Consider the following 25,108-nt stretch of genomic DNA (forward strand, 5'->3'; position numbering starts at 1 on the left):
GTGTAATATAATATACAAAACAGGAACCAATGGTCCAGATTTGTACCCCATTCACCTATTATTCATCCCTGTTTTATATAGTTCAGACCATTCAAATGCTGTCAGATTATCTTAACCAAGAGAAGAGAATTTAATCAGAAAGGAAAAGTGAGGGCAACCTAATATATAGGAATTCTGTAAATAAAAAGAATCTCATTTGCAATTAGATTTGTCCTTTGTTTTGATGCTGGGCAGAAAGAGAACTGGAAGGGAAAAAATTAAAAAGTGGCAGGAATATTTGGAGGCAGGCAATATTACTCCAAACAAGTCACACCAGCAACCAACTAGAAGGAAAAATAGTATCAAGATTCGTCCAGCTGCATAATATAAAGAAAATGATGCAGAGGGGAGGGGGGAATAGATCATTTAGATCTACTAGCACTTATTAGAAGTCAGTGCACCTAGTAGTTAGTTTGAAATGTTCTAATTTTCCTTAAGCATAGATTAGCACTGTGTTATAAAGAATCTGTCTCATGATTAGAAAATGATTATTTCATAGTAGCTGAGAAAAATCTCATTACCATGAAAAATGCAATGAAGTTTTCATGAAACAAAAGCATAAAGACACAGAAAAGTATTCACTACTGTACTCCTGGTCAGCTCAGCATGGGCTATGAAGAATAGCAAATGAGATCAGCAAGGAAGGAATTAATTCCACTGTCACTTAAGTAGCAGAGCTTGAAATGCTTTTCTTTGAAATGGGAGTTTAGATATAATCTGCTGGTGAGTGAAGCTGCTTAGATGATTGACTGCAACATTTTTCGGTATGTACAATTTGAACTAAAGATGTCTTGGAAATAAGCTCCCTTGTGAGCTTGGTACCACTTGATGCCTTTGATGTATTGGGAGGGGGGAACCCTTCTCTGGGTATTTGGGCCATGCAGGATGTGTTAAAATTTGATATACTAATGACCGTAACATGCGCCATGCACTTTGCAATAGTGTTTTTGCAGTTCTTGTAGGCTTATTATGAAACAATTCTATTACTTTGCTGGTGTGGGGAAGATAGCTTTTTAAAATCTAGAAAAATGCAGAGCCATAGATGAAAGTAGGTATCAGAACCAGGCTACCAGCCTTGTATAGATCTGTAAGATCAACAGAACTGGGGATGGAGAACTTAGGGCTGGGGGTCAAATACAGCCCTCCAAACACCATCATCCATCCCTTGGGATTCTCCCTATGCCACACTTCCCAGCCAGATCTTGCCCCTTCAGGTCATATTCTGCACTGGCTTTGCATCATCCTTGAAATGCCCCACCCCCATGGAATGTGTTCTTGATCTCTGATATTGCCTCCTTCTTGCCTGACTGTATGTAGAAACTGGCCTAACACATTGCTCTACCCAGTGTTGCGGCTCTTCCCACTACTGGCACGTCCTGCACGTGGCCCCTGGAATGTGGGCTGAAAAAGGTTCCCTATCTCTGACTTTGATCATCTGGGAACATTTTACTCAGGGCACCACACCTTACATATGGCCACGAGCCCCAAATAGGCACGTTGTACACCACTTAGAAAAATTTAAAATATTAAGCCACTTACAAATACTTTTTGAAGAAATGAAGTGATTTAAAGCAGGATTTCCCAAACTTGGGTCTCCAGCAGTTTTTGAACTACAATTCCCATCATCCCTGACCACTGGTCCTGCTAGCTGGGGATGATGGGAGTTGTAATCCAAAAACAGCTGGAGACCCAAGTTTGGGAAACCCTGATTTAAAGCATAGAAACATGGACACAAAGTAGGTGCCAAGTTCTTGCAAATGCTTGGGTGAAATTTTATGTTTATACAAAATCCTTCTAAGTTCCACCTACCATCCTTCAAGATTGTCTCCCGCTCAGAGCCATCAATTTTTTGACGTCCAATCAGGAAGCTCGTAGTGTCAGCAAAGTATATGTAATTGGTCTCAGCATGAAAATCCAGAGCTCGAGGATTAACCAGGTTTTCTATGGGGATCATATATTTGTCAGCTACTTTGGTATTCAGGTCCATTCCCCGTATTATTCCCGGGCGTCCCTTGCCATAAAACAGGAACAACTCATTCTTTGGTCCTGCATAAGAAAGATTACAAACATAAACCACCAATGCTGCCTAATTTCTTTACACTGAATACTGTCACTGTTTAATTAAATGGTGCAATTAGTGTTTCCCCCCCCCCAAAAATCTAAACCCAAAATTAAGCTCCCAAATATTCTGAATGTATCTAAACTCAATATGACTGGTTAATTGCATTATCTTAATTAAAACACAAATTACTTCTGTGACTGAGTTATATCTAATTAATCACTGCCTTTTCTGTAGCAATACACGTTTCAAAAACCGAATCGACCATAGGATAACATTAGAGCCAGGGTAAAATGGCCTGTTATAATCTTGCAGGCATTCTCCAAGTCATTAGGATTTATTAACTATACCAGTACAGTAAACTTTAGCAAACAGACAAAAATGTGCAACGCAAAGGACTGCAATTTCAACTGTTCATATCTGTGCAGATGCATTCTGCCAAAATGAAAAACGCAACATACAAATATCAATCATTTTGTTTCTTTCTTAAATAGTGGCCCATTTCGTAACTTGGGGCCTTGAAAGAATTATGAAGTCTCCTTCTGTATAAACTACACAGTATTTAAGGTCTTCCACTTAACACTGTGAGCATGTTTTTGTAGAGCTACTTTTGTCCAGCAAATAGAACACTGGACTGGAGGCCTGCATTTAAATAATTTATTACTTAGTCATCTCCTGCCTTTTATAAGCCATTCCCTTTTAGCCGTTCTGAAGATCGCTTCACAAAGCTATGTCCCAGGCTGGATTACTGCAGTGTGTTGAATCTGAGTCTGCCATTGAAAAACGTTCAGAAGATCAACTGGCACAGAGCAGCCTTTGCCAACCTTATGCCCTCCAGATGTTTTTAGACCACAGCCATCTGTGCAAAGCTGGAACTGAGGCGAGCTGTAGTCCAAAATATCTAGAGGCACCCAGGCTGACCAAGTGTTTATATCACTCTCAGGCTGTTTCAAGTGCTTTGGTAGCTCATTTGCTTTGGGGCTCATTTCAAAGTGCTGGTTCTGACCATTAATATCTAAATGGTCTGAAATCAGGATACCTAAGGAACTTACTCAGATGGTATCCCATTGCCATCTCATGCACAAGTGAGGAAGCCAGGCATGGTCTTTTTCTGACTACAATATTTAGGCTGTGGAAGTCTTCATCAAAGGTATTTGCATACCTGCCTCACTGCACACCTTTTGAAAGGCGAGCGCTCAGAAATACTAGGAGCCAAACCTTGGCTATTTGGAAAACCTTTGGATAAAATTAAGTATGTAGCTGTCAACTTTTGTCTACATTTATATGGGCTTTGTCTTTATCGATTTGGTAAACTTCTGCTTTTGTGAACTGCCTTCAAGATTATTGCAGGAAATGTGAAATATTAATCTTTTAATGAGTAAAAAGAACAGCATATGCTATGGACTACAGCCAGTACAAAAATGTTCAGAGGAAGAAAATACTTCTACAAAGCTACCTGAATGTTTCCATTTAGCAAAATGTTGAGAATATAATGCTGTTGCCGTGAGCCCTGGGTCAGTATGATTTCGGTGAAAGCAAAGGAAGTGCAAACATTTCACGTAATTTGCACGAACCAAATCCAGTTTATAAAGGCAGCAAATGTATTAGCATATGTAAATCAATAAGTTATAGGACTTTTGTTGTTGTTACAAATTAATGATGACTGAGAGCCCTTAATGCAGCCTGAGAAGGATTTTGTAGGATTAAGACAAAGACTTATCACAATAGCATATTGTAGGAGACAAGGATAACCAGATAAAGCAGAATGTTTCAATTGCTGTTATCATTCTGCGAAAGGACTAATTTACTCACCTCTGCTGCTGCAAAGCCAAACCCAAGCCAAAAAACTTACACCAGCAAATAAAAACAGGATGGGGGTAAAATGGCAGGTGCATATTGCCAAGCACATTTCATCAACTATCACTTAAGGTTAGCACTGCTGCTGTTGATGATGATGTTAATTAACACTCAGAATCCCACTCTGAAATATTAGCTGCTGGCAAAGTGTTTGATTTTAAACAACATACTTTTGCATGACCTGCCATCACTTCCCAAGACGAAACCCATCCTGCAGCGACAAGTCCTGGCTTTGTAGCTGCTGCTGAGCAAACAGATGTGTGAGCAGCCCCCTGGCATTCCATATGGGTCTAGTTCACATGCATGGTTCCTGACTGCAACAAATGAAAAACAGCAGGTTAGAAATCCTTTTAAAGCATCACTGTCATATGCATCAGTGTGGGGAGAGAACTTAGGTGACAAGACACACTTGAATGCCACGTCTTTGTTGCCCCCCCCCCCGCCACACACACACACATACACACACACTCCCAGCAGCAAAGAAGGTTTAATAAAAGGCAGGCAGCATGTAGTCCACAGACAGTAAATACTACCTATTTGGCTGGGACACAGGATAATCTTTATGGATTCAAGCACTCTTCACATATATATTCTTTACTCGTGATTATATTACAGTGGAAATTAAAACATTTTGGAAAAGTGTGCACTGCATGATCTCAGCTGCTATTGTTAATTACTGTTCTTCAGTGATCCATGTCTACTCTTAGTGTTGCTGGATAATGAATAAATGAAAATTAATGTATTTTTCATCTTTTGTTGGAAGCTGCCCAGAGTGGCTGGGGAAACCCAGCTAGATGGGTGGGGTATATATTTGTTGTTGTTGGGGTATAAATAAGTTGTTGTTATTGTTACTTGCCCTGGCTCATACAGCACTGCTACTCAGATCTTGTGAATAACTGTTGTACAACTACTATGGGTGCACAGTTCATGTTGTACATCTCCACTGACCCTAAAACCCACATTTCCCCTTGATCATATTTTAGTAAATTTTAGTATAGCTCGTTACCACATTCATTCATTCATTCATTCATTCATTCATTCATTCATTCTTAAAAGGCTGGGTGTTTCCATACTAGGATGACCAGGATACAACCTGGAAATGGGCTATAAAGTGGTACCTCGGGATACAGATGCTTTGGGTGACAAACTCTGCTAACCAGGAAGTGGTTGCTCCAGGTTAAGAACTTTGCCCCAGGATAAGAACGGAAATCATGTGCCAACAGCGCAGCAGCAGTGGGAGGCCCCATTAGTGAAAGCACGCTTCAGGTTAAGAACCGTTTCAGGTTAAGAACAGACCTCTGGAACAAATTAAGTTCTTAACCTGAGGTACCACTGTATGTTCTTTCAAATCACCAGATTAAACAGGGGAAATAGTGACCCACCAGTTCTTTCTCTAATTCCTCTCCCTGCCTTGTAATGAGTAGATCTCCAGATATATCATAGAGCAGAGAGAGGAGAGCAACAGCCAGAAGATCCAGGTAACAATTGAGTGGACCCAGCTGTATTGCCTACTTGTAATGCAGTTTTAAAGGGGCAAGTCTAAGATGATTAACCTGGAAACCCTGTTCTTTAATGGTCTGCTTTTGCAGCCCTTTTAAAGAACAAAAAAAGGTAAATATTAATGAGGTTTCCTCTTCATTTACTGCAATGCACTGCCACTTATTTCTTTATCTTTCTTCTTCAAAAGATAAGCACTAACACTCTGAGGAACTGGTACAAACATTCCCCATTTGTTTTAAAGGAACAAGCAGGCCTTTCTTGTAACCATAATAAGCCTATCCCTCCTGCTACAAAGTTGTCCCTCATTTGCTTTGTTCCTATCTTATACCAAAGATTCAAGACCGACCCCATTGCTCTCATTTCTTAACTAACTAACAACAACAACAATAATCACTTCCTGTATAAGGAGTGTTAAGAAATACAATGTTGAAGCATATGTATAAAGTGTCTGGTAACTAAGATTCCCTTATATGTTACACTGTAGGAGCTACTTTCCCATGGTTACAACCCACAACACTGCTATAATGTTTAAAGGCTGGTAGCCATGTGAACAGGACAAATAATACAGATCCCTTACCACCTGGTTGTAGTCTCTCTGATCCTACTTTCATAATAAGAACCTGATCCACTGGCCAGACCCATGAAAAAGGCACTCAAAACACTAATGTGTAAAAGGCATATGATAAGAGGAGTAATACACTTTAGCTCTGCCACTGTAGGGATTCCATACTTAATGCTGACAGCTTTACTGTGCCACTGTAATATAACTGTTCAAAGGACACTCACGTCATTTTTTTAAAAGCATGTTAGCCGTAAAATATAAACCACAATATAATTCTAATCCCGAAATTCCTAAACTGGCAATAAGTAGTGAGGAAACATCCCAGCTCACGGTATAAAACTCAGTGAGGGATTCCACATTGCGCCACAGCAATCATTTTGCCATCACAAACTTTTCAGTCTATCATACATATGATCCTGCCTCTCCTCCCCCTGCATGCCTTTCTGAGGGTTCTCTGCCCCCCCCCTCCCGCAAGAGCCAATTTGAGGGAGCCAAGTGCAGGGGGAGGAGAGGGGAGAAAGCCTCATTGCAGTAACAGAAGTCCTTGTGCTAACTTCCACTAGTGAGACCTGTTAGCTGATCCTGCCCTTAAAAGGTAAAGGAAAAGGACCCCTGACAGTTAAGTCCAGTCGCAGATGACTCTGGGGTTGTGGCACTCATATCGCTTTACAGGCCGAGGGAGCCAGCGTTTGTCCACAGACAGTTTTTCCGGGTCATGTGGCCAGCATGACTAAGCCACTTCTGGTGCAATGGGGCATCAAAACCAGAGCAGAGCATGGAAACACCATTTACCTTCCTGCTGGAGTAATACCTATTTATCTACTTGCACTTTTTGGTGTGCTTTCAAACTGCTAGGTTGGCAGGAGCTGGGACCGAACAATGGGAGCTCACCCCATCACGGGGATTCGAATCACCGACCTTCTGATTGGCAAGCTCAAGAGGCTCAGTGGTTTAGACCACAGCACCACCCGCATCCCTTCAATCCTGCCCTTTGTTGTTGTTTAGTCGTTTAGTTGTGTCCGACTCTTCGTGACCCCATGGACCAGAGCACGCCAGGCACTCCTGTCTTTCACTGCCTCCTGCAGTTTGGTCAGACTCATGTTTGTAGCTTCGAGAACACTATCCAACCATTTCGTCCTCTGTCGTCCCCTTCTTCTTGTGCCCTCAACCTTTCCCAACATCAGGGTCTTTTCCAGGGAGTCTTCTCTTCTCATGAGGTGGCCAAAGTATTGGAGCCTCAGCTTCATGATCTGTCCTTCCAGTGAGCACTCAGGGCTGATTTCCTTAAGAATGGAGAGGTTTGATCTTCTTGCAGTCCATGGGACTCTCAAGAGTCTTCTCCAGCACCATAATTCAAAGGCATCAATTCTTCGGCGATCAGCCTTCTTTACGGTCCAGCTCTCACTTCCATACAACACTACTGGGAAAACCATGGCTTTAACTATGCGGACTTTTGTTGGCAAGGTGATGTCTCTGCTTTTAAAGATGCTGTCTAGGTTTGCCATCGCCTTTCTCCCAAGGAGCCGGCATCTTTTAATTTCGTGACTGCTGTCACCATCTGCAGTGATCATGGAGCCCAAGAAAGTAAAATCTCTCACTGCCTCCATTTCTTCCCCTTCTATTTGCCAGGAAGTGATGGGACTAGTGGCCATGATCTTCGTTTTTTTGATGTTGAGCTTCAGACCATATTTTGTGCTCTCTCACCCTCATTAAAAGGTTCTTTAATTCCTCCTCATTTTCTGCCATCAAGGTTGTGTCATCTGCATATCTGAGGTTGTTGATATTTCTTCCGGCGATCTTAATTCCGGCTTGGGATTCATCCAGCCCAGCCTTTCGCATGATGAATTCTGCATATAAGTTAAATAAGCAGGGAGACAATATACAGCCTTGCCGTACTCCTTTCCCAATTTTGAACCAGTCAGTTGTTCTATATCCAGTTCTAACTGTAGCTTCTTGTCCCACATAGAGATTTCTCAGGAGACAGATGAGGTGATCAGGCACTCCCATTTCTTTAAGAACTTGCCATAGTTTGCTGTGGTCGACACAGTCAAAGGCTTTTGCATAGTCAATGAAGCAGAAGTAGATGTCTTTCTGGTACTCTCTAGCTTTCTCCATAATCCAGCGCATGTTTGCATTTTGGTCTCTGGTTCCTCTGCCCCTTCGAAATCCAGCTTGCACTTCTGGGAGTTCTCGGTCCACATACTGCCCTTACAGCACAGCAATTAAAATAAATGCATCTCAGCCTTTATAGCTGTTAGGCCACCTGCAACAACTAGGCCTTCAGGGGCTTTCAAACGGATTGGAGTGCAATAGCCATCTGGAGGTAAGATGATAATAATTTTCAGGGCCACCATTGAGAAGGCCCTCTCCTTTATGTCCACCAATCTCACCACCTTAAGAGGTAGGCAAATGACAACCGTTTCCACTTTAGATCTTAGCATGTGATCAAGTTAATACGGCACTGAAGACAGCACTAGTCCTATAAATCATGACCACTACCATATCCTTTCATTTCTCTGTGCAAAATCCTGAACAAAATAGTGTGATTTAGCTTGCCTGACTACTGAAGAGCAGTGAAAAATGTCAGGATGAAAATAAAATTCCTCCAGATCAGCAGCAACATAAAATTACTGAAAGTGAAAGTTAAGGTATATCACTTAATGTTATACTTGCAAATATTAATCTCTAGAACATCCAGGTACTTCTTTTTAGGAAAAGAAATAGAGGATGAATATCTTTCCCCTAGTTTCGTCCAGGCTCAGTCACCATAATACAGACATAATATAAACAAAGTATTATTTGTGAAAAGACAAACACATTATAGCTAAATCTCAGAATTACGTAGTTATAATAAGTGTTATCACTGATTCAGGCCTCAGGTTAGAAAGAGGATAGGAGACAAGCACAGTAATTATTAAGGAAGATTCCTTTTTTTGCATTGAAAACCAGAGCAGCTGCATTTTTACACACTACCATCAGCTAGTACCCTATTTATTTCCAGGTTCCTGACCTAATAATGTTGGGAGAGCAGTTTCCCAAATTGTAGAAGTGGTTTGAGATAAAAATCCATTATACCGAACAATTTATAAAGATAAAGGGAACACTATCAAGTATAGTGTTCTGCAGACCCGCCTAAGCAGTTTTTGTATGGAGGCTCTTTCACGTTTGACAAGCCATGACTTGTTACTGACAAGCCATGATTGTTTTTTGGAATTTTTGGTTATGGGCTGGACGTGATTTTGTTGCAGGTGAATTTCAAGGTCACCAGTAGACACCCATGTTCATAAGGAATGATACTGATCTACAGGGCTATATTGCTTTTTAAGCACTGACTGTGGTTTTTCATTCTTGGTTACTCTACAGGAAATACAGAATGGGCCTCAAAAGAGATTGAGCAACAAAAGGGACAAAAAGAATATTGTACCAGAATACAAAATGGTAGAACTGAGAGTAATGTAGATATTTTATTGGAATCCTGGAGGACCAAATGGAATCTGTTGTAATCCTTAACAGAAAAATAATAATTGCCAACTAGAATTATCAGATGGCAATGGCTCCAATCCAGGTCTAGTCATGCACAATGAGCTCCTATGGGAATGTTTACCCCAGCCTCATCAAAAGAAAACACCCAGGTAGTTCAACTTGGACTGGTGTGCATGCACATCTCTATTAGCTGCGCACATGGAAATGTTGCTTCTGTTCACAAATATCCTTTGGTGGATGGCGTTAATATTTCAGTCAAAGTACCACTAGCATGTATGCAAAAGGTCTGGTAAGTATTAGCAGCTGATGACGGCCGCTGGAGCAGCTCTTTGGGCAATGGTGATTGCCGTTTTCTCTACCTCCTGTTTCATATATATATGTGTGTCCAAAGTCTCAGCTTTCAGCTTCATATACTTCTTAGTAATACCCATATTTTCATGATTTTCATTTCCAAAGGAGGAGCTGGCTAAGTTTCTATTATTCTAAATATACCAGTAACCAGTTTGTATGAACTCTCAAGCATAAATATGAAATGTTTGATCTTGAAAGAACTAAAGTTGCATCCCAGCCACTGCTACATGACATTTAATACCTTACTGGGAAAAATATGAAGAGAAAATAAAACAAGGATTATATAGCCCATTGCATATGGAAAATGCAATACAAAATACTTTTGTTATCAATAAAAGTGTTTTCCCCCTTTATTCCTATTCTGTTTGCTTATATTTTTTTAAAAAAAATGGAATGGCTCACAAAGTTGATAACTGTAAAATAGCAAGATAAATAATACCCAACTGATATGGTAGTCAGCCAAGCAAACCTTAACAAGCAAAAACATATCAATTCAGATATAATATAATTGCAGAACTATAGCAAATGGCACAAAAGGATAAAACGTAATTACAAAAGGTGCAAGAAGCAGCAGAGCATAATAATGTACTAGGCACACTCAAACCTCCCAACTCCCTCTGAGAGTGATAGAAAGTCATTTTGCAGCAATATACTTCTTCATGTGCTGACATCAGAGATCTGAACTTATAGGGTATATGGATGCTCTGTCATTCAAGATACATCACACTTTACACTTTACACAGCTTTGTGAATCCTTTGTAAGAAAGTAACTCTTATACAAATAGTGTGGCCATAAGTCTACATCGTTATGTTTACAGATCCTGTTTGTGACAACAAATAAATCACAGCCATTTCTTTTTTCTTTCTTTCGCTACTACTAACGGTTCCTTGGTGGGCAACCTATGTAAGATAAGAATCATAATAAAATTCATTGGATGGGAATCAACCAATGAGTCCTGTTAACAGAAGTCCTATGAAAGGACACTTGCACAACAGGGTTGTGCCCCCCACACTCCCAAAAATTGCCTGGGGCGGGGTCAGGAGAACCCTGGAACAGCATATAGGGAGAGGAAAGGGGGATCATTCTTTCTGGAAGGCCTAGATGCTTGCACTAATGGAATAATCAGAAGAGGGTGACATTGAATTCCTTCCATTGTGTTAAGAGTTAATTTTTAGCATTAATTTTATAGTTTTAAGAGAAGCATTAATGGGGACATTGGACCTGGTTGACAGGACTGTTTTCCTACCATGATGCGACTGTGAAACAGTTATCTTGTGGGCATTCATATGGAACCCGTCCTTGTTAATGACTTTTCTACTTATCCTGTTGGACTAAAATTTTAAGTTCAGCTAATGTCTTGGTAGCTGTCTAGTGGAAATAATGGGAAACTAATTTAGAATAATAATTGTAGGTGTGTTTTCTGCCCCTGTGTCTCATTATTCGATGAAAGTAGTCATATGATTCAGCCATCCTCATAGATTTATCTTCTAAATATGGTATGTCAAACTGACATGTTCATTTTCTTTCAATTTTAACGCTGTGTTAGACTAGGAATATGGAGAACCTGACCCTTTATTGCAGTCTCTACTTTTCAACACCATGGGCTCAGATACATACACAGAAACTCCACCGATTGCCTTGTTTTAAGAACTATGGGTATGCACTGTATGTAAAACAAAATACAGAAAACAAAGTATGTCCTGTGTTGGATACTGTCCATTGATTTGAATGAATTGTGCATTGGAATGCACAAATGTAATTCCAATCCCTACCCACACACCACCTTTTGGAACCCTTTGCACACTTTGGTACCAATCACTTTTCTCCCCAGCATAATAATAATAATAATAATAATAATAATAAATTTTATTTATATCCCGCCCTCCCCAGCCGAAGCTGGGCTCAGGGCGGCTAACAACAGTCAAAATAATCCAACATTCTAAAACATTCATTATAAAATTAATTAAATCAAATTAAAATCAAATTAATGGCAACCATCAAGCAAAATTTTGTGCAGATTGCCAGAGGAGGGGGTCAGGCTGCGCCCTGACCAAAGGCCTGGTGGAACAGCTCTGTCTTGCAGGCTCTGCGGAGGGCCCTAGTCTCTTGTGACAGAGTGTTCCACCAGATTGGAGCCGCGGCCAAGAAAGCCCTGGCTCTAGTTGAGGCCAACCTAACCTCTCTGTGGCCTGGGATCTTTAGGATGTTTTTATTTGCAGACCGTAAATTTCTCTGTGGGACATACCAGGAGAGGCGGTCCCGTAGGTACGAGGGTCCTAGGCCGTATAGGGCTTTAAAGGTTAAAACCAGCACCTTAAACCTGATCCTGTACTCCACCGGGAGCCAGTGCAGTTGGTATAGTATCGGATGGATATGATCTCGCAGTGAAGACCCCATAAGGAGTCTCGCCGCGGCATTCTGCACCCGCTGGAGTTTCTGGGTCAGTCTCAAGGGCAGCCCCACGTAGAGCGAGTTACAATAATCCAGTCTGGAGGTGACCGTCGCGTGGATCACAGTGGCTAGGTCAGGGCGAGAGAGATAAGGAGCCAACTGCTTAGCTTGGCGGAGATGAAAAAATGCCGCCTTTGTTATAGCTGTAATCTGCGCCTCCATAGAGAGGGAGGTATCGAAGATTACACCCAGACTCTTAACGGACGATGCTGGCACTAATTGCACCCCCGCAAGAGATGGGAGTTGGCCCCTCAATCCCATATCGCTCCGTCCCAGCCAGAGGACCTCTGTCTTCGAAGGATTTAACTTCAACCGGCTCCCACGTAACCATCCAGCCACAGCTTCCAGACATCTGGTCAGTGTATCTGGGGCCGAGTCAGGATGGCCATCCATCAACAGATAGAGTTGGGTGTCATCAGCATACTGATGGCAACCCAGCCCAAAACTCCGGACAAGCTGGGCGAGGGGGCGCATAAAGATGTTAAAAAGCATCGGGGAGAGAATCGCACCCTGAGGCACTCCACACACCAAGGAGTGGCGCGATGACAATTCCCCCCCCCAAGTGCCACCCTCTGTCCCCGACCGGAGAGAAACGAGTGCAGCCATTGAAGGACTGTGCCCTGGATCCCCACGTCGGCAAGGCGGTGGTCCAGGAGTTCGTGGTCGATCACGTCGAAGGCTGCTGACAAGTCTAGAAGAATCAGCAGCCCCGACCCGCCTCGATCCAGCTGCCTGCTGAGATCATCTGTTAGGGCGACCAGAGCCGTCTCGGTCCCATGACCAGCGCGGAAGCCGGACTGGAATGGATAAGTGAAATTGAATGGAATCAGACATAATGCAGGGTCACAATAATTGCCCATACCAGCGGAACCATGCCTACAATGAAGAGTGAAACTGCTTCCCTGATTCCAAGGTCTACACTGTTTCCTTAAATCACAGGTAGTAAAGGATAGCAGTGAAGTTGCTGGAGCCTTACCTGTTGGTTGGATTCTTGTGTGGTACACATGGATCTCTTGAACATTTTCAAGTCTAATTAACATCTGTGTATCTGTGCCATTAAATCTGTTTATTTGTATGACACTGTAGTTATCCAAATTTGTTGCATACAAATAGTCTTCAAATACAGCCAGCCCATAAAGATGTCTAACCTGAGGGAAGAAAATATAAAACTATTATCTGATCTTATCAATTTCCCCCCTAATCAAATGGCAATGCAAGGCTACACACAGAAATGAATAATGGGAGTCATATTTATAAAGTCAATATTTGTTAATGAAAAACTCATTAAGACTCAAACCACAAATGGATTCTGCTTTCTTTTTACTTACACAATATAATTTTGTTTTAAATTAACTCAGAAGAGTTGTAGAGAGGTTTAGGTAAGTAAGAACATATCAGATGCCAAAGGGATTAGATCAAGCACAATAAGCTTTCTCCAACTGTGACCAATATTAAATACTTGAGCCTACATCAGGCGTTCTTTAGAAGGAAATAACACAAAAACAAAAATGATCCATGCTTCTGATGTAACTTCCTAAAGGCAGGGTAGAGCAACATGTTCAGCTAAATCATATGGACAGAAGCACATGGAATGAGAGCCAATAAACCATGTGGAGACACAGGTCCACAGCCTCACTTGATTCAGATGTCATGTTGGGAGAGTGGGTATCATCCACATAATGATGATAGTTCACCAGAAATTCCTGGATGATGCCACCCAGTGGCTTCATATAGATGTTAAAAGGCATGGGAAAAAGATGGTACCCTGTGAAACCACATAGTACAAGCACCAGGAGGCTGAGTGAAAGTCCCCCAATGCTACTCACTGGAAGTAATCCTGCAGGTAAGAGCAGAAGCACCATATGAGTTCCATCTCATAAGAGCCATTCTAAAAGAATATCATGATCGTTGGTATCAGAAGTTGCTGAGAGATCCAACAGAAGCAGCAGGGTGACACTCATGCTGCCCCCCTCTCAATTTAGGTCATCAACCATGGTGACCAAGACTATTTTAGTGCTAAAACAAACCCTGAACAGGTCAGATAATCCATTTCTTCCAAGCATGCCTGAAGCTGTCCAGTCACCATCCTATCACCTTGCCCCAGAGGAAAAATTGTAACTTAGCAGTAATTCTTCTATACATCTGTGTCTTAGCATGGTTTCCTGAGGGATGGGTGCCTGCACACCTATAGTCAGCATCACTACCCTCCCACAAGGATGCATTAATCACCTCCTGGAACTACTCTATCAATTTATTCTGTCCAGCTTTCACAACTGATGAACTGTGGCCAAGGACACAGGAGGTAGGCCACATCCCTTCAAGCTCCTTGTCTACAATATCAGGCCACAACAACTAAAAGGGTCTAAAACAATAGAACCAGAGTGTTCTGGACACCCTCCCTGATACTGTAACTACACCACCATAAAGTTTGCAACAAATCTTAATGACTTTGTCCCCAACTCTACCTTTAGCTAGCCTATTTCCCACCCCAAAAACCTCTGCAAGTTGCTATTTCAACTTGAAAACTCAACAATGGCAGAGAAGTAAGATTTCTATTCTGCTATCACTGACACATGATAGGCAAGCTTGTGTGCGCCTATCTGTGTTCAGTCATACTCAGAGATTTCTGCCATCTGCTCTCCAGCCATCATCCGGCTTATTTAACTGCCTGCAGTTATCTCCCCCCCCCCCCCAAGAAAAACCCAAGGAGCTGATCAGGATCTGCAATGTCAGAGAGGATGCTTAGGAGCAACATTGTAAATAGCTCTACTGCCATTCCACAGCAAGACAAAGGCCTTAGCAGGAGCCGGCAAAAAAATTCCCCAGAACATTCAAGCTCTGTCAGAGTCTATAAATCTCTTGGGTGGGGGTATATCATCTTAATCCTATCCCTTCCCAAAATCAGGATAACCTGCCACTGAAAAATCTACTCCAAGACTCAGGGTCTCTGAGAAAGCGAGAGGTGCTACTGCTGGGAGACTAGTGTGAGAATGTGCATAATGCAAATGCATGAGATAGATACAACAAATAAAAAAATTTCTTATGTACAGTAGAATGAAATCTAATCCTTTGACATTCCTGTTGTGGTTTAAAACTGTGTCCTACTAATACTCCCTCATGGGTTTCATTTGAGCCTGTTGACAGCAGTAGTTTTTGTCAGCCCACCCTGAATTTAGTTTAGATTAGCTTTTCATATGCTATCCTATATATACATATGCAAGCTGAGTTTAAATCAGCAGGTACACAACTGGAGGTCTGAATAGGCTGACCAAAAATTGAAGCTGTCACAGGCTCAAAGAACTGTACAATACAGAGTCTTCCCAAAGCAAGGACAATTCCTAATGCTTGATGATTCCTTGTATCAAGAGGCCTGTTGGAGATGTGAATTTGGCAGAGCTCAACACATGAGCTTCACTGTATGCTCACTTTGCGAATTAGTTCACACCATTAGATTATTTGAAATTACTCTGAGGAGCAAAACTGTATGGGGTCCAAGAGATGAAAAGCCACTTACTTCCATCACATACCTGGGCTGTGTATTATGCATGCTCATTTCTCACGCTACTACAATTTTGTTTACTACAATTTTAAAACCTGCATTTCTGGGTCTTGAGTTTGGCAGTTTCAGGAAGTCCTTGCTGAATTGATATTGAATCACATTTTCATCATAAATGCTCAAAAAACCATGTAAAATTTAGTATACAGCGGTAGCCAGGCAGTCAACACTTGCCTCACTTATAGGCTCACGTTGTTGTTTGCTAAAAATTAGGAAACAGTCTTTCTGTAAAGTCTTTCAGTGGACACAATAATTGCCATTAGGAAATGCTAAAGCTATGAACATTCACAACACATGCATACAAACATGTAAGTATATATGGAAACTTAGTACTTACAAGTCGTCCTTTGATTATTGTGTGTCTGTTGTGTCCCTGGTAGTCAACAACTTCTACAGAGTCCAGATAGACATCTACCCAGTAAACATATTTACTGATCAGGTCTAGAGTAAGGGCAGTAGGCTGCTCTATTTTAGATACTACTATCCTTGTTCTGTTCATCCCATCCATGTCACATCTCTCAATTTTAGCAACATTCCCATAGTCGGTAAAGAAGAGTTTTCTGTGAAATAACATTAAAGCACATTTTAAAAATTATGCATTTTTGACAGGAAGCAAAACCACAAGGTTTATTCCCTGAAAGAAAAGTTCTCTCTCTTAAATTAGTATTTAAATATATTAACTTTTAGAAGAATAGCTGTTTCAACCTATTTCTTTTGGGGGGGGGAGGAATAAAGGTGCAATCCAAACTCCTCCTTCTTGCCAGTGAGGCTTTGCATCCATGGAATCAGTAGCAGAAGGTGAGAGGGGCAGCGTGAACTGGCCAAAATTGGGCCTGATGATGTTGCATGACAACAATGGGACTGGCTTGGATCCAAGCGATTCTGGGTTGGTTTAATTCCATCCCCAGCACATCCTTGGAACAAGGCCTTTCACTGGCTACAATCAGTGGGCAGCCCATTCAACAGCACTCCCACCTGCACATTTGGCAAGGCCAAAGGCAGAGTGCTGCATAAAAAACTCATGCTTGCATCAGTTTGGTAGTGGTGGCCAGCAGATGGTCAGCTCAGATGGGAAGGTTCAGCAGAGAGCCACTTCCACCTAATCCAACCTCACCCGCCCCCAGTCCAGAATAAGGAGGGTGTGGATTGCACTGCAAGAGTCTTGTGGCACCTAAAGACTAAATAAAGTATAATAGTGTAAGTTAGCGCCACAATAAAACAGCCTTTTAAGATGCTAAAATACTTTTCATTGTTTTTAAACCTTGGCAGCTCATAAATTGCAATATCAATGAATATCAAAACGTTAAAAAAACCCAACCTAGTTATGGTATTCAACTTTTACTCAGAGCAGAACCATTGAAATGAAAGAACACGACAGTTAAGACTATTAACTTCAACGGGTCTTCTCTGAGTAAAAGTTGAATACTACCCTAGGTAACAAAAGTTATAATGATTCTACTTTATGTTTTCAGAAGAATGACTGTTACAATCTTGAATACTGAAAAGTTTTCCATAATTTTATTTGTTTAATTTGTATACCGTCATTCCTCAAAGTAAGTGGCGGCAGTGTAAATGATTTTCACAGCCTTTGAAGTAGGTTAGACTGAGAGAAAATTAGTCGCCTGAGGTCGTACAATATACTTCCTAGTTAAAGAGAGTTTTGAACTCCCACCTCTACAACCCTTTCTTATACAACAGCAATATATGTTACAAAAATGCAGAAAATAGACACATCAATGTTGTTGATAGTGGAAAATAGAAAATTTGAGGCTAAATACAAAAGACAGAGATATACCAGTCCAAAGCTATGCATGACTTATTTAGGCTCAACTGATGTTGTCCTCAGGCATATTTAGAACACAAAATTTTAATTATGGCTTTGTGAATATAGTTTTCAGTAGTACAGAGTGGCAGAACAGCAAAGTAATTAAGCAGCTGGAAAAGTAAATGTGAGCTATTGACAAATAATACACGCAGAAGTAATCCAGAGTTCATGACTATCTCATCTTTCGCAAAGCGTAACATCTCACAGAAGGCACACTATTGACACATTAGTCTTATCCATTTTGAAAGAGAGAGAAAAAAACTGCTAAGCCCTGAAAAAGCTCTACTGCATTTATCTCTCAATAAATTTGACTCACTGATTCATTCAGTATAAGACTAACAAGAATCTATCAAACGTACCTCCAAAGCTTCTAAGCCTGATATTTGATTAGCAACCACTATGTTTAGTAAACACAAATCAATTTCAATTAGACTGACAATATTTTAACAAGATTACTTTCTCATGAGACTAAATTACATTTGTAAATAGAAGACCAACTTGCCATGACTTTTAACACTATAAAGAATAATCCGATTTCGAGAGACTGAATGTTATAATATTGCTGTGCAAATCAATGAGATGATTTTCCAGTAAAGGGCTGCTAAGTACTAGAATTTGAAGAAAAGACCTGAGTTGATGATGATTAAGTATTTTTTAAGTTAGTAGGATTTAGCCAATCTAAATATTGTGTCATCCCACCAAGGGCATGATCCAGTTAAAGTTAAGTACTTGTAAATCCCATCGATTTCAGTTAGAGAGACTTAAGAATGCACTTTGCAGAATCAGACCGTAAGTCCGGTAAAGGTCAATGGTTTTCTTCAAACTGTGTTCAGAGGAACTCTGGGGTTCTTTGGAATTTTTATTTTTTTAAAATGATATTTATTAGAAGTTTAAAAATTACAGAAAAAAGAGGAAAAAAAGAAAACAAAAAAATTTAACAGGACATACATTACAATACATAGAGAAAAGAAAACATAAAAAACAATACAACAACACAGCAAAAAAGAACAATAATATTAAAACACACATCCATATTCCATATCTTTATCTTTCATTTACTTGTTTCATCGACCTCCTCACACCTCCCTTTTTGTATTTTAATTCAATTAATTGTTTCAGCAAATTCTTTCCATCTTTCTCAATTTTTATTCTATAATTTATCTTAACGGTCTAACCTATTAATTAACTCAGCAAATCCTTTCCATCTTTTACTGTATTCTGTCATTAAATTATCTTAATTTATTTTAACCTTATCTTACCATAAAAAGCCTTAAAACTTAAACTTAAAACTTAATAATTATTTATACATAACTCCATATCGTTTCTACTAAAGCCAAATAGTTTCATTCCAACATTTTTCCTAACACTCATTAATTTTACACTATTTCTCAAAATGAATTTTTAAAAACTTTCTTCCAATCTTCATCCATCGTCACTTCTTCCTGGTCTCGGGTTATGTCAGTCCTTTCTATCCATTCCATCTAGTCCATCAACCTGGTGATCTTCTGTCCGAGGCTCTTAAGTCTTTTCCATGTCCCTTCTGCAGATCTTCTTCTTGTTTATACCTGCACTTTACTTTGTCTTTTGTTGATCTTTTTCTTAATTTCTTTCCTTTCTCATTGAGGAGTAGGTCTTGGGGAGACTCCAACCCAACAATATCTCCATCCCCCCTCGACAGGTCAGCCCACTCTCCACAGTCAGCACTGTAATCCAAAAAGTATTTGAAGGCATGTTTCAAAGTCCCTCCAAAGTTAAGAGCCCCCACAATACCAGACCCCCCCCGGCCCAAAATCAAATCCCAAGAGCCAAAACGGCCCTGCATAGGGGGATCCATCCAACTTCCCATCTCCAAACCAAACAGTACTCCATCTCTCCAAATCTGACCCTCTCCAGGTTCAGTCTTCAAAGACTGCAGCTTATGCTCCTGCAGGGCCTCAGGTCTCTCCATTTGTGTTAGTTGAGGTTCAACAACAGCCTCCTCCATTAGCTTCTGCATTTGCCCTGTCAAAACAGATTCCTGGATTGGTTCCTGAATGGTTTCTATATGCATATTCACTGTTTGTCCAAAATTACTGACTGCAACAGTCATCAAATCCATCTTCTCATGCAGCTGCTCCAACAAAGTGTCTTGCAAAAAGCAAGCACCAAAACTTCTTCTAGGCACATTCTTGTCCAAGGTCAAAGTCTGGTCTCACAATTCTTAATCTCCACAGCTGTGGAATTCCCCAGATCGACTCCAGCAACAGTTTAACAAGCTCCCTCTAGAGGAGACAATTTCTATTTGTATCCATCTTTTAAAAGCAGGTCCAACAAAAGAAAGTTACTTTCGTTTTTCAAATATTTTGTTTCTTTTAAATGCAAAAGGCAACATTGGAATCAATATGTTTCTCTTTTTTAACTATCTGTCAAAAGACGTTTCATTCACAGTCAATGAACTTCCCCAAAACGTCTGTCTCTGACACCCCGTTCCCAGGTTTGAGACGGTGGAAATTTATCTTTCTTTACTCTCTCTCCTGCAGACTTAAACAATCTAAAATTCCCCCTCCTCTTCTCCTGCTTCCAAGAGGGGTTTTGGTAGTTTTAACTGAAGGAAATTTAGTCTTTTGTATACGACTTTCCAGACTTTAGCTTGCAAAATTTTGCTTCATTCTATTTACAAAAGCGGAAGGCGGACTTCCTGTTTAGAACCTTCCCACTTCCGTGCCAAATTAAAATATTTCATAATCCAATTTTTCGTTCTACTCACGGGTAATTGTTTAGAATCCAATTGTCCACAGGAAAAAAGTCAGCACTCTCCGGCAACGGCTGTGCGGCTTCACTCCGTAAAAGTAGCGGTTGATTCAAAACACCGCGCCACTCACCCCACTTCGCTTCGGGACCCCAAAAAAGGGTTTCCCCGCGAGTAGGGGAGGCACTCTTGGTGTCAGCCAAATCCCACGTTCCCAGGCTTCCTCTGCCTGGGATTTTTAAAGGGTCTCTGCCTTCGCCGCAGCGGCAAGACCCAATTTTCGCGGAGCGGGTTCCTCTCGGTCAGAGGAACTCCGCCATTGCTGATGATGCTAACCCGGAAATTTATCTGAGTTTCCACAGTTACGATCAGTAATGATGGAAAAGCTTTTCTTAAAGGCTGCTTGCTACTATTGATCTTGAGATGATGGCAATGATATACTTATAATTACTGGAGTAAAGTGCTGCATCTATGTGGACAATTTAAGTGGTTGGAACATGTAAAACAGGTCTCAAGCACAACTTATGACTAGAATATCATGGACAAAACTCGAAAACAAATTTCATAGACAGACAAGGCTATAGACTAGGTTTAGCAGACATTTTCCCACTGAAGTATCACAGATGGCTGTGGTTTCATTCCGGATATGGCAAGTGGCCATGAATTTGTTAATTACTGGAAACAAATCTGGTTTACTACAGTGTTATTTATGATTGTTATTTTCTACACTTATCCCTTCCAAACTGAATAATGCAATGAAACATGAAGCAGAGGGTAGAAGAGGAAATAACAACGTAAGTTATGTTATAAAATGTGTCTCCTCTTTTTACTCATCAACGGCACTAAGAGCAGACCACAAAATATAAGAAAATACAGCAACAAAAATATACAACAGAAGCTACCATTTGCTAATTTTTGTTCTGTTTAGTGCTGGGCTGAACCTTTTTGGTTGACTTTTCTTTTGCCATTGAGGAGAAGACCAAATATGGTCCTAAAGAGAGTTAGTCACCTGATATGAACAAGGGGTCCAGTCTTAAAACATTTTAAAAGCACACAGAGACAGAGCACTGTAAGGCTCTATACATGCAAGGTCTCAGCACTTGCTGGAGTGACTGTTCACTACACTGGCTTGGAGCCTGTGTAGATATCCTAGGGTTCAATAAAGGCTCTTAGGCCACCCCATACAAAAAGGGTGAGTATAACCCCCTTGCAAATTTCTTTGAAGATTTCCCACTCCTCCTCAAATTGTCCTCCAATTTTGTTGAGGACAAATGAAGAGGAAAGTTATGGAGCAATTTTTAGCCCACTGTGATTTTTGTTGCTGAAATACTGCTTTTGTCAACGTTAGTGACAAAGCCTCCTGCCGTCTAGCTTCTTGTGCATAGTCGGAAAAGGCTGCAATCAATACATCTTCTGAAGAACAACTGCATCGTTCATTAACTTTGTTTGCTCTCTCAATCACCTTCATTATCATCAATAAGGGTCACAAGTTCTCATTATACATTTTATGAAGCCTGAATGGATATCAATGTAACTAACATCTTATTAATAACAACATTCCCTTTTCATATCTTGGGAAATTGCTAACATAACTGAGGCTGCAGTCCTATATATGGTTACCTGGGAGTGACCCCTACTGAACACAGATGGACTCACTTGGAACAGTAAACATGCAAGGCTTTGTTCATCCTGGAAAGGAAATCTTTTAAATAAAAACTTCAGGATATTTTAAAATTATTTTCAATTTTATATTTAAGTTTTTCAAAATAGCTTGGATCTTTTCATAAGAGACAAAAACAACCTGTATGTTTGTTGAATTTATGGCTACTTGCCAGAATATGCAGAATGTTTGGTGGTGATTATTTTTCTCATGTTCCACATACCATTTTAAGAAAGTACAATTTTTCCAGTTTCTGATTAAAATAAGACCTTCAGTTTAAAGACCAGATGAATTAAAGGAATATAGCAAGCTTTCACAGTAGATTTCTAAGATGGCTCTCTTGTTCTAGGACCACTGAGAGATGCCTTTTCCGATTTTAAACACATAGAGCCACCACCATCCATATTCTAAAACCTTATTCTGAACACATAAGGCAATTCAAATGTATAGTACCATAAAGGTGAATGAGACATAACTGAGTCAGCTCTCCTTTGAGCAATTCAATAGCATTAGGAAGAACAGCTGCATGGAGGATAGGATCTGCTAAGTAAAGCTATGTTATACAACCCTAGATTTCTAATTTAATATATGTATTAAAGATTCAAGAGTTTCAAGGGATTCAAAGGAGAATTGCAGTTAGCATTAGAATAAAAAGATAGAACAATGTTGCTTAGCTAACCATTACAGTCTAAAATGATTTCTCAGTGTTTTACCAATCTGAATATAGTAGTCTTCTGAATATGGATGGAGATAAACTTTTTTATGTGGTAACTGTGGGAATCCAATCATGTCATGTATCATGTGGGTGGTGTTGTTGTTTTTCATGTGCACATGGATGGAAATACTTTGCACACTGTGGAGTTAATGACAATAACCCAGAGTTTGCTCCAACCTGGTGTCCTCCAGATGTTTTGGTTCAGAGTTCCCATCATATGGGCCAATGGAAATGTAGCCTGGGACCAATGTAAACTGTGGTCCTAAATATCCAGAAGGCATTAAATGGTTGAAGGCTGCTCTAAAAGGTTTAATTATGAGGAAGCATTTTTCCTCCTGGAACCAGGAACATAGAATACCTATGGAAATCTGCCTTGGGGCATATGGGTGACAGGAGCGGAGAGATGTTTAAAAGTAAAGAGAAGAGAAGGTTAGCTCCAAGTACACATTATATACGTATATATGTTCAACCTAGTCAAAATATTTAAAAGCTGACAAAATTAATTAGTGATTTATAACTAAGCTAACCCCTTCCTCTTGTTGATATTGGTATCTCTCCATTTTTAGCAAGTGCGGTAATGCCAGCATTACTAGCAGATGAAGAAACAGCCGTGCCATTAGTATACACTGCCTATTCACAGCAGAGACAGTTCAAATATGCTACAAATATTTATCCTGCAATCCATGGGGAAAGATCCAGGATTTAGAGAAATTAAAGTTTTGTAAAAAAAATTAATTATTTCTTTACAAGACCCCTACACCGTTATAAAAACATTACAGCTGGGGGTGGAGGTAGAGTTCTATCCAGGCATACTATAATGTGGGAGAAATGTTGGTGAGGAGGCAGCAGTCACAGGAGCAGCATAGGTTTAGAAGGAAGAACACAATTCAAAGTGTTGGTGCTGACCTTTAAAGCCCTAAACGGCCTCAGTCCAGTATATCTGAAGGAGCGTCTCCACCCACATCGTTCTACCCAGACACTGTGGTCCAGTGCCTTCTGGCGGTTCCCTCACTGTGAGAAGCAAAGCTACAGGGAACCAGGCAGAGGGCCTCTCGGTAGTGGCACCCGCCCTGTGGAACACCCTCCCACCAGATGTCAAAGAAATAAACAACAACCAGACTTTTAGAAGACGTCTGAAGGCAGCCCTGTTTAGGGAAGCTTTTAATGTTTGATGCATTACTGTATGTTAATATTTTGTTGGAAGCCACACAGAGCGGCTGGGGAAGCCCAGCCAGATAGGCAGGGTATAAATAAATTATTATTATTATTATTATTATTATTATTATTATTATTGTTGTTGTTGTTGTTGTTGTTGTTGTTGTTGTTGTTGTTGTTGTCGTCGTCTCAGCACAGGAATTACAGCAGCAAGCAACAAAGAACTCCTCCAGTGGTGAGGGAGGGAACTAAGCTCCATCCAGGAGCAGGTGTTGAGGGGAAAGAGAATGATGAGGAAAGTCTCAACCCTCCTATGCTAGGACCCGGAGACTCACCAAGACCTCTCTGAAGGAAAGATAAGGTTTTGAGGCTCTGAAAACACTCATAAATTGGCTGCTGCCATCCAGGGGAAACTGCAAAATAAGACAGATGCCAGAGTGCCCTTCTCATGTGTATTCTGACAAGTTGCTTCAAAAGCATTCACAGAGTTTCTCTCTCTGATACCTTTTTCCCAATCTTCCAAAAAATGAAGACACGGTGCTACACTTGAGCACAAGAGATGCCAACAAACCTCAGTAGGTTTGAACCCTGATTTCTCACTTAAAGAAAAGTGCAAGCATTGAGATGAATTCTGGCATAACCCACATGAGCTTCCCACAGACAGAAGAGAGCAGACAATAGTCTCTCTTGCCTGTGGGCATAAAGAACTAGCAAAAGCAGCTGAGGATCACAAAGCCTTGCTATCATGGTGCAGGAGGATTATGTTGGATGTGTGAATGATTTCAGGCATCTAAAGATCATGGAACTTTGCAAGCTTCTACAGTTTCCAGCTTTTAAAGGCAAAGCTGCCTAATTGGGTTAAACCACAGAGCCTAGGACTTGCCGATCAGAAGGTTGGCAGTTCGAATCCCTGCGACGGGGTGAGCTCCCGTTGCTTGGTCCCTGCTCCTGCCAGCCTAGCAGTTTGAAAGCACATCAAAGTGCAAGTAGATAAATAGGTACCGCTCCGGCGGGAAGGTAAACGGCGTTTCCGTGTGCTGCTCTGGTTCGCCAGAAGCGGCTTAGTCATGCTGGCCACATGACCCGGAAGCTGTACGCCGGCTCCCTCGGCCAATAAAGCGAGATGAGCGCCGCAACCCCAGAGTCGGCCATGACTGGACCTAACG

The 25,108-nt window shown here is 40.8% G+C and overlaps 1 protein-coding gene across 3 annotated transcripts in view; it reads right to left on the minus strand.

Annotated features, from left to right (window-relative positions):
- LRP1B (LDL receptor related protein 1B) overlaps window positions 1–25,108 on the minus strand; it is a 742,760-nt gene that overhangs the window by 211,879 nt on the left and 505,773 nt on the right. For all 3 annotated transcript variants that reach the window (XM_083492761.1, XM_083492762.1, XM_083492763.1), the window contains 4 exons: window positions 16,197–16,419; window positions 13,280–13,451; window positions 4,126–4,269; window positions 1,849–2,085 (listed from right to left, as the gene is read on the minus strand). In XM_083492761.1, coding sequence (XP_083348887.1) covers window positions 1,849–2,085; window positions 4,126–4,269; window positions 13,280–13,451; window positions 16,197–16,419 — 776 coding nt within the window. The remainder of the gene's footprint in view (window positions 1–1,848; window positions 2,086–4,125; window positions 4,270–13,279; window positions 13,452–16,196; window positions 16,420–25,108) is intronic.

Source organism: Podarcis liolepis (assembly GCF_965112155.1).
Source record: "Podarcis liolepis genome assembly, chromosome: 1".
NCBI lineage: Eukaryota > Metazoa > Chordata > Lepidosauria > Squamata > Lacertidae > Podarcis > Podarcis liolepis.